Raw genomic sequence first — 16,020 nt, forward strand, 5'->3', positions numbered from 1 at the left:
TACCCCACATCAAGAAAAGGACCGGGGTGCCTGGGTGGTTCAGTCGGCCAGGCATCTGACTTTGGCTCAGGTCATGATCTCAAGGTTCGTGGGTTCAAGCTCCACCTCAGACTCTCTGTTGTCAGCCTGGAGCCCACTTTAGATCCTCTGTCCCTCTCTCTCTGCAGCGCCCCCCCCCCCCCCCCCCCCCCCCCCCCCCCCCCCCCCGCCCACTCACATGTGCTCACTCTCTCAAAAACAAGTAGCATTAGAATAAAGAAAGAAAAGTGTCAAAGGACATTTTTGAAGAGAATTTCTTTAAAGAATGCAGGTAGTTTGTGTTAAGCCTGCCTTATCCTCTTCACTGGGGCGATGTGTGTGAAAGTCCTGGCCCCTCCCTCAGAGGTCACCAGGGGGTTTGAGGGCCACTCAGAAAGCTTGTAAGAATCCTTGGGAATCTGTGCCTGTGTGTGTGTGTTGGGGGGGGTGTTGTGTGTGCACGTGTGTGTGGGTGCGCACGCAGCAGATAGAAGTCCGATTCCCACCGGAGAACTCCCAGCAGGGCACGGGCTGGTGTGTCAGGAGCAAGACCAGAGAGTTGCCCTGTGCTCCTGTGAAAACAATGTGGGGTACAGGCTTGGAGCGGAGTCTGGTTAAGGCCACCTTAGAGGTGTCGTGCTGGTAAATGTTTAACAACTATTCTTGGAGGGGGGAGGGAAGCCCTGCATTGTCTCAGCACTTGGGAATCCGTGGTGCAGCTACTTCCATCATGGCTGATTTCCGGCTACCGGCACGGTGTTCTTGCATGTGCAGCTGGGGAGAGATGCACTCGGGGAGCTCTCGTGAGCCAGGCCCAGCTGCCTCCAGCACGTCACTTACCCCCTCTAGCACACATTAAAACTCATATCCTTCTTAGTGGGGCCACACAGAGGGGCGATGGTACATACGTAGAAAGAAACCAGGCATGGACTACAGGATGCATGGGGGCTGAGCCCTGCACCTATCTCTTTCCCCTAAATCTGCCCGCCTCCACCATCTACTCTTCTGCTACTCCCCCCACGCCCGGAGGCTGCCGGTGGAACAGTGGGATTCCCACCCCTGCCTTCCAGCTGAGCTGGGCTCAGCCAATGGTGAGCATGGACAAGGGCCTGGAGCAGTAGGAGGAGAGAGAGGTTGAGGTATTTATTTCCCCGGAAGTTGCTGCAAGTGCTGTGAGCTGGATGCATTGCTTGACTGAAAGTCCTAGCTCCTATCAGAAGGCCCGGGCCTTTCTGCACAGCCCTTTCTGTCTTCAGGTTCTAGGAAGTCCTCGCTCTTCTTGCTCTTTCAGGTCCAGGGGCAGCAATGCTTCCTGCACTGCTGTTGTTACAACCTCTGCATTTCTCTACACTCTGCGAACACTTTTGTCAATAGGCTTTTTTTCAATGGTCTTTACAATATCTGATTTGATTATTAACTTGAATAATCTCCTTTGTGTTTAGGTCCTGACCCATAAAGGCTCAGAGGGGGTAAGTAATTGCCCAAATAAGGTAACTTGCGTCAGGTCAGAGGACCTCCAGGGACCCATGTAAGTACACCACGTGAGGAAGAGCCCACTTGTCACATCTGCTGGGCCCAGAGAGCACAGAGCCATGTTACAAGTACCAGTCAAGTGAGATCTTTACCAACTGCCTTTCCTCCTTCTCTCCAACTCCCTCTTGGAGTCCCGGGAAATGGAGCTCAGCAGGCTGAGCAAGGAAGTGCTGAGCTTGGTAGTGGCTTAGAAAGAGAAGGGTCTGATTGCGTCCCCTTTCTCCCTAGCTGTTGCTCTTAGCTGGCGAAAAGGAGAGAAGTCTTAGCTTTGAGTAAAATTGGAACTGTTGAGACTGTAGAGTATAAAATGACCTATGTTTTTTGGTTCGTGTTTGTTTTGTTTGTAGTTAACAATGAATGAGAAACTGAGTTACTGGGCTGTCCAACTTCTATCCAGTGTGGAGGCAGAACTGTCCCTACTGAGCTGACTGAAAAAGATGGCGGAAGAACAAGAGGCAGGCTCACCAGTGCCCCGCTGTGTTGCTCAGCGTGTCAGGCACACTGGCCTTTAGCTACTGAGCCCCTCCTAGAGGATACAAGTGCTTGGAGAAGGAAACAAGAACTGGTAAATTCTCTGTTCTCATCTTGAAGCAAAACGATCCCGACACAAACGGTGGTGGGGAAATTAAGGTTAATCAGAATCGAATCGGGATTTGCATTTTACTACCACTTCTATCACAGGGATTCCACTGAACAATAACTTTTGTTTGATCTCTGATCCCTTGGAATCTAATCCTTCATCGAGTTCTGGAAGTTATTATAAATCATTTCAAACACAAAAAAGTTCAGAGAGTGATACAAATAATACCCACCTATCATGTCTTTATTTGAAAAAATCTAGATAGTGTGTGACAGTTGCTCAGGGGTGTGTGTGTGTGTGTGTGTGTGTGTGTGTGTGTGTTTGAATGAGAACACTGCGAGGTTAGGGGTGTGGTGGGTGCCTTTTTAGGGCCCTCTCCAATCTATTATCTCTGCCCCTATGGGGCTGCAGACCTTTCTTTCCCGCCACACACCCTCACCCTGCACCTCTAATGTCCTTTAAAATTACTTCATTACTTAGCCATTTCTTGACCTAAGAGGAGGTTGCAGAGATGTTCTGTTTGTGTTTGTTGGACTGTATATCAGTACATATGGTTTATGCATTTTTCTGTACTTAAGTCATTTTTTTAGTTTATTTGGTTATTTAGAGAGATATAAGGGGAGCAGACAGAGAGGGAGAGAAAGAGGGAAGAGAAGAGACAGAAGAAGAGAGAGAGAGAATCCCAAGCAGGCTCTGAGCTGTCAGTGCAGAGCCCAACTCAGGGCTCAAATTCATGAACCGTGAGATCATGACCTGAGCTGAGATCAAGAGTTGGATGCTTAACCGACTGAGCTACCTAGGCGCCCCTCTACTTCTGTTATCTTTCACCATAACACAAAGCTCCCATTCCCCTCCCCCCCATACACAGTAATGACCATTTTGGAATTTACATGAATGGTATCATTCCACATACATCCTTCCACAATCATCTTTCCTGCAATCATCATTTTTTAAAGATTTATTCTCATTGCAACATGGAGTTCTAGTTTATTCATTTTTAATTCTCTGTGGTGTTCTATTATGTGAAAATGAATGATATGAATATATCATATGAATATATCATATGATATGAATATATCATAGCTATAGTTCATTTCTCTACCTGCCTACCAGGGGACCTTTGTGTTATCTTCTGTTCTTGTTTTTGTTTATTTGTTTGGCTATTTGCTATAATAAGAACAGTGCTGGTTTCCTGCTGGTAGGTCTTCCTCAAACTTATCATCAACTTCCTTGGGGAAATGAGCTTTTGGGGCACTAACTTCATTATGAAACAGAATTGTTCCTAGGGAACACCGAGCCCTTTCCTAGGCTGGGACTCACCAAACACTAGTGGTGATTTTTGCCCCTTGGAAGAGAGAGAGAGGCTAGCGGGAGAGGCCAGCCACAATGCATTCTAGCTTAGCAGATGTTATCAAGAGGCTAGAATTTTGTCTTCTAGTTATTTGACTGTTTATATATTTTGTTTATTATGTTACGTAAATATTGTATATGTTTGTTATATATTCTATGTTTGTATATTATTGTCTATGTTTGTTTGTGTCCCTCCAGATTCATATGTTGACATTGAATGCCCAGTGTGATGGTATTTGGAGGTGAGGCCTTTGGAAGGTAATTAGGTCATGTGGTGGAGCCCTCATGAAGGGGATTAGTGCCCTTATAAAAAGAGGTCAGAGAGCTGGCTTACTCCTTTTCTGCAGTGTGAGGACACAATGAGAAGCTGACAGTCTGCAATCCAGAGGAGGGTCCTTACTAGAACCACTAGGCTGCCACCCTAATCTCCAGCATCCAGCTCTGGAACTATGAAAAAATTAATTTCCGTTGTTTATTACTCAGCTACTCTATGGTACTTTGTTTTAGCAGCCCCAGCTGACTGAGACATTGGTGAAATACCTAACGCATTCAAAGTAGCATACGTGGTTCCTACACATTTGCTTGATGAATAAAATGGCCCTGGCAACTGGTAACAGGATCATCCTTAATCACGGCTCAGTGGGAGAGACAGTGACTGTACTTTTGCAAGGTTGAGTGATTAATGGTGCCTGTGAGTACGTGTGGGTAGAGAGATGTGGTGAATGTGGAAATGTGGTGACCTCCACCAGTTAGGCCAGCTGTTGGCCCAGAGCTGTGGTAGGGTCTACACCAGGGGGCTGTGTCTGCTGCCTGGGCATCTGGTTGTCTGGTTCCTGGTGCTCAGAGTCATGGGCCATGATGATTTGCTGAGTATCTACTCTGTCCTTAGCTCTATCACATACATGCCTCACTTGGGCACTCAGACCTTGGGGAGCAGATGTTCTCTTATGGACAAGGAAATGGAAATTCAGGAAGGCAAATGGACCAAGGTCACATGACTAGCAAATGGTAGAGGCAAGATTCAAGCAGGGGCCTCCTGATTCCAAGGAGAGTTCTTTTTACTAAACTACAGCTGAAGTTCAAAGCTAATGCCCAGAGCCTCCTTCTATTCTCGAGTGGCTGGTGAGGCAGTCTGGAACTACCCAAAGGGACTGTAGCCTGGGCAATTAGGAACCTGGCAGGGAAATGGGGTGGGGACTCCTTCTCACTCCCAGCCTCCATCTTGAGTTTGGGAATCTGGCCAAATTTCTGGCTTCATGTCCTGGAAGCTGGCCCTATATTCAAAAGCAACCGGGGATTAGAATCGACTCAGGTGGTGAGACTTTACCACTGGTCTTACAGAGCCACCTGAGTCTTTCTGGAACCAACTGAGATGCCATCTCAGATGTTAGAGCAGCTGCTTCCTTTACATTCTGCCTTTTTCCAGGGGCCAGCATTTTGATCATTCCTTTCTGAGAGGATGCAGGCACCTCTAATCCAAGCCCTCACACATCTCCTCGCCAAGGCTAATGTTTCCAGTACATCTTAAGGAAGTCTGTATTCACAAAGAGGTAACATCATGGCACCTGAGGGCTGAGGTGTGTTAGATTCATTTGTTCATTCAACAGACAGCCAGTGAATGCCAGCTCCATTTCAGGATGTGGGCACAGGATGTCACTTGTCTCCAACTGCCTCATTTTATAGATGTTGAAACTCAGGCACAAAGCAGACATCTGTGGAGGACTTACTATGTGCCAATCACCATGTTCGGTGTTGGAGAAATCAAGGGCCTCTATCAAGAACAGGGGTGGGAAGGATGGATAAAAGACTGAATAATGACCACAAGTGTGGTAAGTCCTCTCCTAAGCAGAGCTCTGTGGGAGTCCGAGGAAACGGAGGTAGCTCTGGGGAGGGAACCTGGGAATCTGCCTCTGGAAATGTCTTCAACAGAGTCACAAGGTCTGAAAGAAGATGTGTTTAAAACTGCAGATGATCTTCTTCAAACAAAGGCTTAATAGCAAAGGAGAAACAGAAGTTGCTTTGGTTAATTCAGAGTGGGCAAAAATCCTGGGGCCTGGCCGCTGCCACCCTGGCTCCCCTCACCCTCGCCTCATGCTCCCTAAGGACACCTGGGCTCCAGAGCACCCACTGTGAAAACTGCTGAGCTAGATAATGCAGGAGGGTCCCCTCCAATTCTGTCTCCATCAGTGGTTCCTCTCCAAAGCCTGCACTTCCTGGTGGCACATACCTTCTGGGTCATACCAGGGGCTTGGTGAAATCTGATGAATAAAGGGATGACACTCCGGCCTTTTGCTTTCTCTCAGGTTTGTCATCCCCAGGCGCAGAATTCCACAAAGCATTTCAAGATTCAGTCTTCAAAAAACAGTTTTACACTAAATGGGAGACAGTGACAATGGCAGAGGCCTCTGGAGAGCAGCAGGCCCCTGCAGGAATTCCCCTTGGGAGAAGAGAACTTGGCAGCGGATTGTAAGCTAGAACGCGGCGGGAGAATAGGCAGCCTCTGGCCTCAGCGCCTCTCCCAACCCTCCTCACGGCCCTGCTGGGAACGGAGAGCTGCTGGGGCCCATTCTCAGGGTCAGGTAGTGCATACCACCCAGTGGCAATCAAGGGCCCATGTGACACTGCAGCCACAATAGACTGTTCTCAGGGGCCTCTTTTGTTCAAAGGATCTCTGCTCCTAGGGTGGGGAGAGGGATGGAGCAGGGGAGAGGAGTGGAGGACTACTATTCAAGAGTCTAGTGCTTGGGGGGGATCTCAGATGCCACTCAGAAACTGCCAATGTCATGTTCATGGATTTTTATTTATTAATCATTACTTCTATCTTCTGTGACAGTATATGAAAAATGTGCCTACAAATAGAGGAAATGGAATGTTCTGGTAGGTTCTATTTCCACAGAAGTTGGGTCAAGGGATAAATGCAGAGAAAGACGTGGTGTCATTTAACGTGGGTAGCTTGTGTTGGGCATATCTGTGAGCTTCTCAAGGGCACCAATGTTCCCACTTCCATCTACCACAGGGGAAGATAACTGGCTGACCACCCACCCACAAGGGCCAGGCCAGTCTGCCTGGCGTGTGATCAGTGTGCTGCTCTCGGGGGCAGTGCCGTATCTCAGTGGGCAATGTCTGCAGCAGATTTACTCAGAGACAGCCACAAGTACCGGAGGCCCTCCCTGAACTTGGGCTGGAAGCGGGGGTCCCCAGAGGATCGTCCAGCGCAGGGCAAGGTGGGCAAGGGGCTCGGGCTGGGGCGGTACAGATTATGTACTCTTCAGTCAGTTAGAAAGGGCGAAGAACTGGAATGTCTGCCTGGGGCTTTCTTTTCCTAAAAGACTTCTTTGACCAAAACTTCCTTGCTCAAAAATATTCAGGGGCTCAACTGCCTGTAAGATAAATGCTCAGTCACAAGGCTCTCAGTGAACTGGCCCAACCCACCATTTTAGACTTTCTCTTGACTACTTCAAATAACTCCCCAAGAAAGTCCTCTCCCTCCACCCTCCACACACAAAACAAACACGTACCGCACACACACACACACCACCACATCACACACCTCCACATTCCACATACATCCCACACACATACATGCACACATGACCGCCACACACACCACCTCCTACATGCACCCCACATACACATATACCCCCCCACACCACGCTCCACACACATACCCCCACATGCACATAGCCCACACATACCACACACACAAACCCCACATACACCCCCACACCACATACTCATACCACACACACAACACACACAAATCCCCCACCACAGCACACATCTCACACACATACACCCACCCACAAACCCCACACACACCACCTCCTACATGCACCCCACATACACACACCCACCCACGTACACACACCGCATACGCATACCACACACACACACACAAACCCCCACATACACCTCCCGCTCCACACCCTCCATAGAACAACCACCTCCGCACTCTTCTCTGAGTTCTCTGAGGTTCTCAATCCTGCCCATTCCCCATAGCTCCGCTCAGGCCCGCAGCCTTGGTGACAACCGCCAGGGGCTGCTCCCTCTGATGAGTCCCCAAAGCTGTCCTTGCCTGTCCCTCTCAACTGATGCATTTCACATACTGGTAGTGCCACATATCTTTTAAATTTTAATTACAGGCTTTTGGTAGAGTTTCGATGGTGAGCAGAATGAGAGCCTGCCGCTGATCCAATATTGCTCAAAAGAGACACTTCGGAGAGAAGCCCTAGCCCACATCGTTCGAGCTGGCTTCGCCTGGTTTTATTCCCGCGCTGTGCAACCATCAGAGAGCAGAGTATCTGGAGCAGATTATCTTGGCCGCTCACATAAACGTTTTCAATGAGTTATGCTTTAATGTCAGTCCTCCTGCTTTTATAGACAGTCGATATAAGAATCATCTGCTTGAACTACATATCGGTATCTTTAGTAAAACTGCAGTTGAAGAACATCATTCACTGTGTCACTCAGTGTCCTTTAAGAAGGGTCTGCACAATAAATTCTGGTTTGTGTTTAGTTCCAGGAAGAAATTCTATTTCGGCAGATAAATTAGTATGCTTCCTGTTGTCGGAAAATGAAAACGATGTAGCTCTGAGTGCTTCTCGTTGTGTTCAGTGGCTAGATAAGAGAGCGTCAAATTTATTGCCTCTGTATTGTAATCGACTCAGCTGTGGGGTCCAAAAGCACTTGCTCCTTCTACTTCTTTTAAATGGACTGATTTTATTTTATGTTCAAACGTCTCATTATACTTTTGCAAGATGTGTGGGTCTGGAAGTCATCAGGGGAGGCATCGATTTGGCCTATTTATTGCCCGTGCTGGCTGCACAGGGTACAAAGATTCATTTGACTGCACCCAGCTTTCCAGGAGCTCACATTTCAGTGTGGAGAATATAGCTGTGGAGATACACATCATGAGGCTGGGGGACAAACCAGGCTTGGGGAGAAGGGGCTGGGCAAGGCTTTGTGGAGGAGGCCAAGGGTGAACTGGTTTGGGGTACAGAGAATAGGATAATATATGTACCTACTCTGAAATTAGACAAAGAGTTTCAGGTATTTCCCCTTACACGGTCTGGAGTAGAAACCCTTTGAAGGCAGGCATCGGATCTTGGTCCCTCTGTGAACTCCATGATGCCTGCACAGGGCTGAGGGCCGTGCAGTGTGGTCGTTAAGGTACATGCTCTGGACATGCATGTGCATTTGCATAGCTGAGCAAAGTAAGGCAGGTCACTTACCCCTTGGAATTTAACTGTAGAGTAAGGATAATAGTAGTGTCTTCCTCATGGGAGTTTTAGGAGCATTAAAGAAGAAACTACACACAGAGAGCTTAGACCCATGCCTGGCACATGTGAAGTTCTCAAGAACTGGCCTCATCTGTAATACCCACAATACTATACCATTCAGGGCAGCAAGTACAGTAAAGTGGGAAAACTGCACGTAACTAAATTCAGCAAAGCACTCTCCACTCAACTAGCTGAATCTAGTTCAATTAATATCATTTCCAAATGATGCCCAATTAAAAATAGCACTGTTGGGGCACCTGGGTGGCGCAGTTGGTTAAGTGTCCGACACTTGATTTGGGCTTAGATCATGATCTCATAGTTTGTGGGTTTGAGCCCCACACTGGCCTCGGTGCTGACAGTGCAGAGCCTGCTTGGGATTTCCCTCTCTCCCTCCCACTCTGCCCCTCACCCACTGTCTCTCTCTCTCTCTCTCAAAATAAATACATACACTTAAAAAAAAAGCTTTTAAAAATAGCATTGTTTTCTTGTTTCCTGAAATTGTGTGAGCAGTAGGCCCTCCTTTAAGACCAGAGGTACATTTATTTGTTGATCATATTCATAGAACTGGTCATTGTCATTTCTCTTAAAGGACCCAAGCTCTGGCTGTTACATCGTGGGGCCCCCTCAGCCCAGTACCTCCCCTGCCCCATGTCTGTCTTCCATGGTTTCCTTGTCCATTCATTTCAGAAGGACCAGGCTTCCTTGGGTAGGCAGTAAATGAAGGGAGAACGGTGACCTAGATATTCAGTGAGGAAGAGGAGGAGAAGTCCTCATGCACAGAACTGGCCCTTCAGTGGGTGCTCATCTGTATGCCCATGCTGTGGTGGCAAATGATGAACACCTCGCTCTCTGGGGAAAAAATGTCCCAATTTATAATATTTGTCAATTTCCTTGGCATGAACAGTCCCACTAGGCTGATTTCAAGTTGCCAGTGTGTTGTCACCGCATGTGGAACTGGAAAGAGATGTGCAGTAGCACACCATAAGACAATATTTCCATGATACAGACACAGTAGTGGTAAACAACCTCAAGGGAAGGGATAATAGTAAAATGTAGTAAATGACCTATGACGGTTCAAGTTGGGATTTTTGCCTCGGGGCTGGCGCATGAGTGACACCCATTCCGGAGGAACCATACTTTGGATTTGGAGTTGTGGTTTCCCCCCAGGCAGCATGACAGCCTCTCGGGATGCTGGGCAGGGGCAGGGCGCCGCAGCTTTCACGCAGCCCCGTGGACACGGCCAACCATTCTGTGTCCGCACAACTGCTTTGTTTTTCTCTTTCAGCACAGAGTTCAATCAATTACAAGAGATACTCAACACTTCATTATAAAATGGGCTTTGGGTTAGATGATTTTGCCCACATGTAGGCTAATGTAAATGTTCTGAGCATGGTTCAAGTAGGCGAGGCTGAGCTAGATGTTCGGTAGGTTCGGCGTATTAAATGCATTTTTGACTTGACGATATTCTCAACGGATAGCGGGGTTATCAGGATGTAGCCCCATGGTAAGTCAAGGAAGATCTGTAGTTCAGGAGTGATCAACTGAGTATTTGTTGACTTTGTTTTTTAAATATAACTTATTTAATTGTAGGTTTCTACAATTTATTATTTTTAAAGTTTATTTATTTATTATGGGAGAGAGAAAGAAAGAACAAGCTACAGAGGAGCAGAGAGAGGGGGACAAAGGATCTGAAGCAGGCTCTGTGCTGATGTGGGGTTGAACTCAGGAACTGTGAGATTATGACCTCGGCCAGAGTCAAATGCTCAACTGACTGAGCCACCCAGGGGTCCCTCTATAATTTAATTTTTAAAAACAGCTGTGTTTTACCAGAGATCCCCAAATTTCTGAAATGGTAATGGTCACTCATCCGATGGGTATGGAACTGGCTCTAGCACACCACTGAATCTTCCCTCCTCCAATCTACAATCTGTTGCACAGGGCACCTCTCACGTTACCATTAAATCCTTGTTCCTCTGAGATGCGAGACTCCCTATATAGGCCAAGAATTTTCTTGGGCATACACTTTCTCATACATACACAGACCGATTCTTACACAAAATACGTGAGAAAACCTCTCCTGCTCAGCCTAGCTCTTGACCCCATCTCCCCTCCCTGCTCCAGAACAACCAACCAAGTATGAACTACACTTTCATAGAAATCTAGGAAAATGGAGGCAAAAGAAAGAAACAATATCAAAGGGAATACTTAAAATGGAGGGCGAGGGAAAGTAGAAAGAAGTAGACAAAGGAAAGAGAATGGGGTGAGGGGAGGTCAAGAGCAGATGTTGTCACTGCCCTGTTCCTCCAATGGAAGCCCCAACTCCAGGACACCAGGAAGCTGAGGACACTGAGCTGCTTTGAGCCTCACCAGAGCGGAGCCGTGGGTCCTCCCCCTCAGCCCTGGCGCTAGCCTGAAGGGTGAGGGTTAAGGCAGGAAACGGCTCTGTAAACAATCTGTCCCAACGAGAGGTTTCTCTCCATGAGAAGAATTCTGGCACATGGTCACTGGGGACATGTGGGCGCGGGCAGTTCTGAAGCTCTGTCAGACAAGCTCCTGAGAAGTCTGGACTGAAACCATGGCATTTAACCTCAAAATGGCAGCTGGGAGATGTTAACACTTCTTCTCTAATTGGGATAGTATGCTTTAAAAATAAATAGGTATTTCAAATGCTCTTAATTAGACTTCCATCCAAAGTGCTTTCCCTTTGAAGTCTGCTGATTACTTCAGGCAAAGCTGGGCCCTGTTGAAGCTGACACCTGCTGTAATTCAGAAGAAGGCTCCCAGAGAGATGAGCAGAGGACTTAAGGCGAAGCCCATGGCTAAAGACATGCAGCAGTTTCCCAAAGCCCCAGGCCTGTCTGGGGGTGGGGGTGGGGGTGGGGGGGTGTCAGAGAGGATGGAGCACCTCTAGCCCTGAAAGCCCCAATCATTTGACTAGTATTTTCTAGTCATTGTCTCCAGTGGCTCAGCCTCATGCAGACTGGAGAAAGGGCCAGACGGCAGCCTGGAGATGCGGGGCCTAGCGGCACTCCTCAGGGATGACCCCCATCCCGTGACCTATCAGTGAGGCCTGCAGGTCACCTTGGCACTGCCTCCCAACAGAGGTCCTCATGGCCTTCTCTAGCCCAGCCAGGGAGCCCAGGCTGTTGGGAAAGGCGCTCAGCGGACTCTCAGCTCTGACGGACGCCCTGCCTGCATCTCTGGCAAAGGGGGGGCGGGCCCTGCATGTTTACCTGACCTCCCAGTGCTGGGGCCCACAGTGGGAAGCTCAAACTCCAGTCAGTATGCCGCAGGCTTCCGCATTCTGTGTTTCTGATGTAACCAGTGGCTATTTGATGAGACCATTATTATTACTGAAACTAAACAACCCACCTTCCCTAAAATCCAAATTCCTGGGGTCCAATGAGTCATCTTTATGACACTGGGGCTCTCCTCCATCTGCCCTCTAGAGGTCCTGGATTTCTCTAACTGTAGGACATTCCAGGGGCCAGGCCATCTCAAGGGGAACCCTTTGTATGGAATACATGAATTGCTTATTTAATCAGAGCTCTCTAAGTGTTTCGTCCCAGGCCCACTGGAGAGGAAACAAGCTGGTCCTGCCCAGGATATCTGCTCCCCCAGCCTTTTTGGGAGCTGAACTTCCCTCCCAAGTGACTACCTTGGGTCACATATCAAAGGAGGCATTTGCTGCAGCCGTCTACAGCTTAAAAGGTGCCAGGTTCCTCTTAGAATATCACCATGTTCGGGGCGCCTGGGTGGCTCAGTCGATTGAGCGTCCAACTTCAGCTCAGGTCATGATCTCACAGTTTGTGGGTTCGAGCCCTACATCGGGCTCTGTGCTGACAGCTTAGCTCAGAGCCTGGAGCCTGCTTCGGATTCTGTGCCTCTTTCTCTCTCTGACCCTCCCCTGCTTGCGCTGCCTCTCTCTGTCTCTCAAAAAAAAAAAAAAAAAAAAAAGAATATCGCCATGTTCGTCAGTGTTCACATCATTACTATAAGTGAGCCCATCACTGCTGGCAGTAGAGAGCACGGGGGCTAAGAGCACCAGGTGTGGACTCGGGGACCTGATTCAAATCCTAGTTTCAACACTTCCTAGCCATGTGACATTGGGCAAGTCATTGAATTACCTTATCTAGAAAATGCACTGATTTCTTAGGACAACCGTGAGGGAGAAAGGAGACTGTGCACACATGACACTGCACAAGGGTGGTCCAGAAAACAGCTCTTTTCATCACCAACTGTTGCTGTTAGGATTAGTTAGTAGTAGTAATTCTGAAAATCTCAGAGTAGAGCCCTGAGGATACAGAGGTGAAGTTAGGTTAGGGTGTGGGGTGGAAGGGTCAGGAGGATGAAGCTGCAGCTGAGAAGGTGGGGTGCCGGGTCCTGACAGCTGGGAGCAGGCACACAGGATGGGAGTAACTGGTCCCAGAGAGGAGGGGCATCCAAAGGATGCTGCACTGACTGCAAACCTTGCCTAGCTTAACCTTCTTGAGGGTTCTAGATGGATTATCTTTGAGCTGGGTCTAGGTTTCCAAGATCACACAGTTTGTATTACCTTCACCTTCTTCCTGCAGATTTCACTTTGTACCCACCTAGAGCTACTTGCTGCATATGGTGCTGGGTGATTTCTTCCTTCAGGCGACCTGTCAAAGACACAAAGGAAAACCATTGGTGAGATTCCTATAGGCTGGAGGAAGACTTTGCCTCAGAAGCATGTGGCAAGCAAAAATTAAATAGATAGAGCAAGGAAAACAAAAGTGGACATGGCTTCAAGAAGAGCCCTTCCTTCGATGCACTGGACGGTGTTGTAAGAACAAGCTGCCATGCTTGGTCTTGGCTCATCAAGGCAAATATGCATTTCACCTTTGGGCTCAATGACCTTTGTCTGCCACTCATAACCTTTGCTAGGGCCCTAGTGCCTTTCGTAGTTCTGTCTATTGTTAATGAAGGGGGAGGCAGGGTTTGATTTTTTAATAATTTATAGGGCCACTTTTAAATCTACCTTTTTCTTTGATGCTGTATAAAATCGTGTCAGGTAAAAAAGACGGTGGTTTTAGTTGATGATAACCTTAACAGGAGCACAACAGTTGATCAGTGGGTATGAGACATATGTTATTCCAAGTTGCATTAATAAAGATATAGTGTGTAGTTGAAGGGAGGTGATAGGTGTACTCTGCATATGTACCCTATTGTGGTCAGACCACAGCTGGTATTTGTCCTAGGGGCTACTCTTCATAAGGAATGTTAGAAAATATTTATAGCAAGTTGTGACGGGGATGGTGAAGGATCTAAAACCATGGCATATGAGAAACATTCAAGGCCATCTGAGATGTTTAGATCGAGAAGAAAAGGCTTGGAGGGAGAAGAGGTTCAGAGATAATGACTGTCTTTAAGAATCTGGACATTGGGGTGCCTGGGTGGCTCAACAGGTTGAGCGTCCAACTCTTGATTTTGGCTCAGGTCATGATCTCAAGAACCATGAGACTGAGCCCCATGTGGGGCTCTGTATTGACAGCACAGAGCCTGCTTGGGATTCTCTTCCTCTCTCTCCGCTCTTCCCCTGCTCTCTCGCTCTCTCTCACCCTCTCAAAATAAAAAAATAAACTTTAAAAAACTGAATGTTGTCATTTGTACAAGAAAATAGATTTATTTTTGCCCTACTCCTGAGGGCAGAAGTCAAGTTGAATAAAGACAGACTAGGGGCTCAATGAGAGGAAGAAACAGTTCATAATGAAGACTGTCTCAATGTGGATTAAGTTGTCTCAAACTGGACTACATTTCCCGGCAGAGCAGTGAGTCCCTTTCTGACAGTACTCAAGCAGAGGCTAGGTGACAGTCTACAGAGTTTTAAAGCAAGAACCCTTGCCCTGGGTAGGAGTTGGGGTAAAGTGACCTCCAGGGTTCCTCCATCTCTACTGCAATTCTATGATTTCGTGCTGGAAGGAGGGGTGAAGCATTCGCCTGGGAGTTTGTTTATACCCAAGGGCTCAGCACACTTGTTAAAATGTCAGTGCTGTCTGCATTACATGTCCCATTTGGGAGATGTGATCGGGCCACTGGGGACTCCGAGAAAGCCTGGGAACATCCCTGCTCCTTTGTCTAATGTATTCTTTTCTTCATGTAAAATACATTCAACACCTCAGAGTTTTCAAAAGATGAGTAGACAATGAAACAGTCACAGGAGACTCCATCAGTCATTGGAAGATTAAAGGCACTTCTAGAATGTTATGACTGGGAGGGATGGCAGAGGTCATTTACTTTAACGTCATATCCAATTCAGGAATCCCTTCTACTTATAAGACTTGTATGGATCTAGGCTGTCCCACTGATTAAATTGTATAGAAGGAATTATTGATATGAAATTGATATGAAATTGATATGAAATTGATATGAAATCTTCCAGATTTGGACCTGGTGAGCTCTCTGGGACTCTTCCTGGAAGTGAGGATCTGAGGATGCCACCATTTCTCCACTTGGACTTGTCCTCTCTGGGTTAAATGTCCTCAGTTCCTTCAGCTCCTCTTGGATGCCACTGTCTCCAGATGTGTCATAGTGCAAGTCTGTGCCTAGGTTTTCACGTGTCCCCAATGGGGAGGACTGTGCACAGAAAGGAGCCAAGGATTGGGTATAAACAGTGACTGCACCCTAATTCCAAGTGAGAGAGGGTAAGAATTTAGGGAATGTGTCGAAAGGGAGGTGGGGAAGTGGAAATCTGGCTCTAGGGTGAGAACCAGACCAGCCTGGTACCAGCAGGAAAATGACCTGAAACCCAGGCCAGCCACAGCCACAGATGGGATCTTGTCACCAGTCTGAGCAACATCACCTTTATTGTCTACATCAGCAGAGGAGAGGAGGTGGGGGCACAGGGGTGGTGCTGGGCTGAGACATAGTGTGTGCATTCTTCAAACAAAAGGAGGCAGAACTGTGACAAATACAACATGCTACTTAGACACAGCTCTCCACTTGGAGTAGGTCATTAAAGTCTTTCTTATGCCGCCCTGGTGCCTGGCCTGTGACCTGGGTCTCTGGCACAGCCGCCTTACATCATGAGCCCCTTCTGTGCCTGGCTACCTCCTTCCTGGGGAGACTGGATGATGACTTGCTTTGGAGGACACACTGGGCCGTGTTCCTCCTTGGGCAACTACTTCCCCCATGAGACTCGCAACATCTTGTCTACTTGACCACAGGCCTCCCCAATGACGTGTCTCCTCAATGACATGCCTCCTAACCTCACGCCTCACCCCCATAGGCTCTTAGCCT

The 16,020-nt window shown here is 47.8% G+C and overlaps 1 protein-coding gene across 3 annotated transcripts in view; it reads right to left on the minus strand.

The window, feature by feature from the left end:
• KIF6 (kinesin family member 6) overlaps window positions 1-16,020 on the minus strand; it is a 382,012-nt gene that overhangs the window by 29,123 nt on the left and 336,869 nt on the right. For all 3 annotated transcript variants that reach the window (XM_029945027.1, XM_029945028.1, XM_029945029.1), the window contains one exon: window positions 13,353-13,403. In XM_029945027.1, the coding sequence (XP_029800887.1) occupies window positions 13,353-13,403 (51 nt within the window). The remainder of the gene's footprint in view (window positions 1-13,352; window positions 13,404-16,020) is intronic.

The sequence above is a fragment of the Suricata suricatta genome, chromosome 7 (assembly GCF_006229205.1).
Source record: "Suricata suricatta isolate VVHF042 chromosome 7, meerkat_22Aug2017_6uvM2_HiC, whole genome shotgun sequence".
NCBI classification, from domain to species: Eukaryota; Metazoa; Chordata; class Mammalia; order Carnivora; family Herpestidae; genus Suricata; species Suricata suricatta.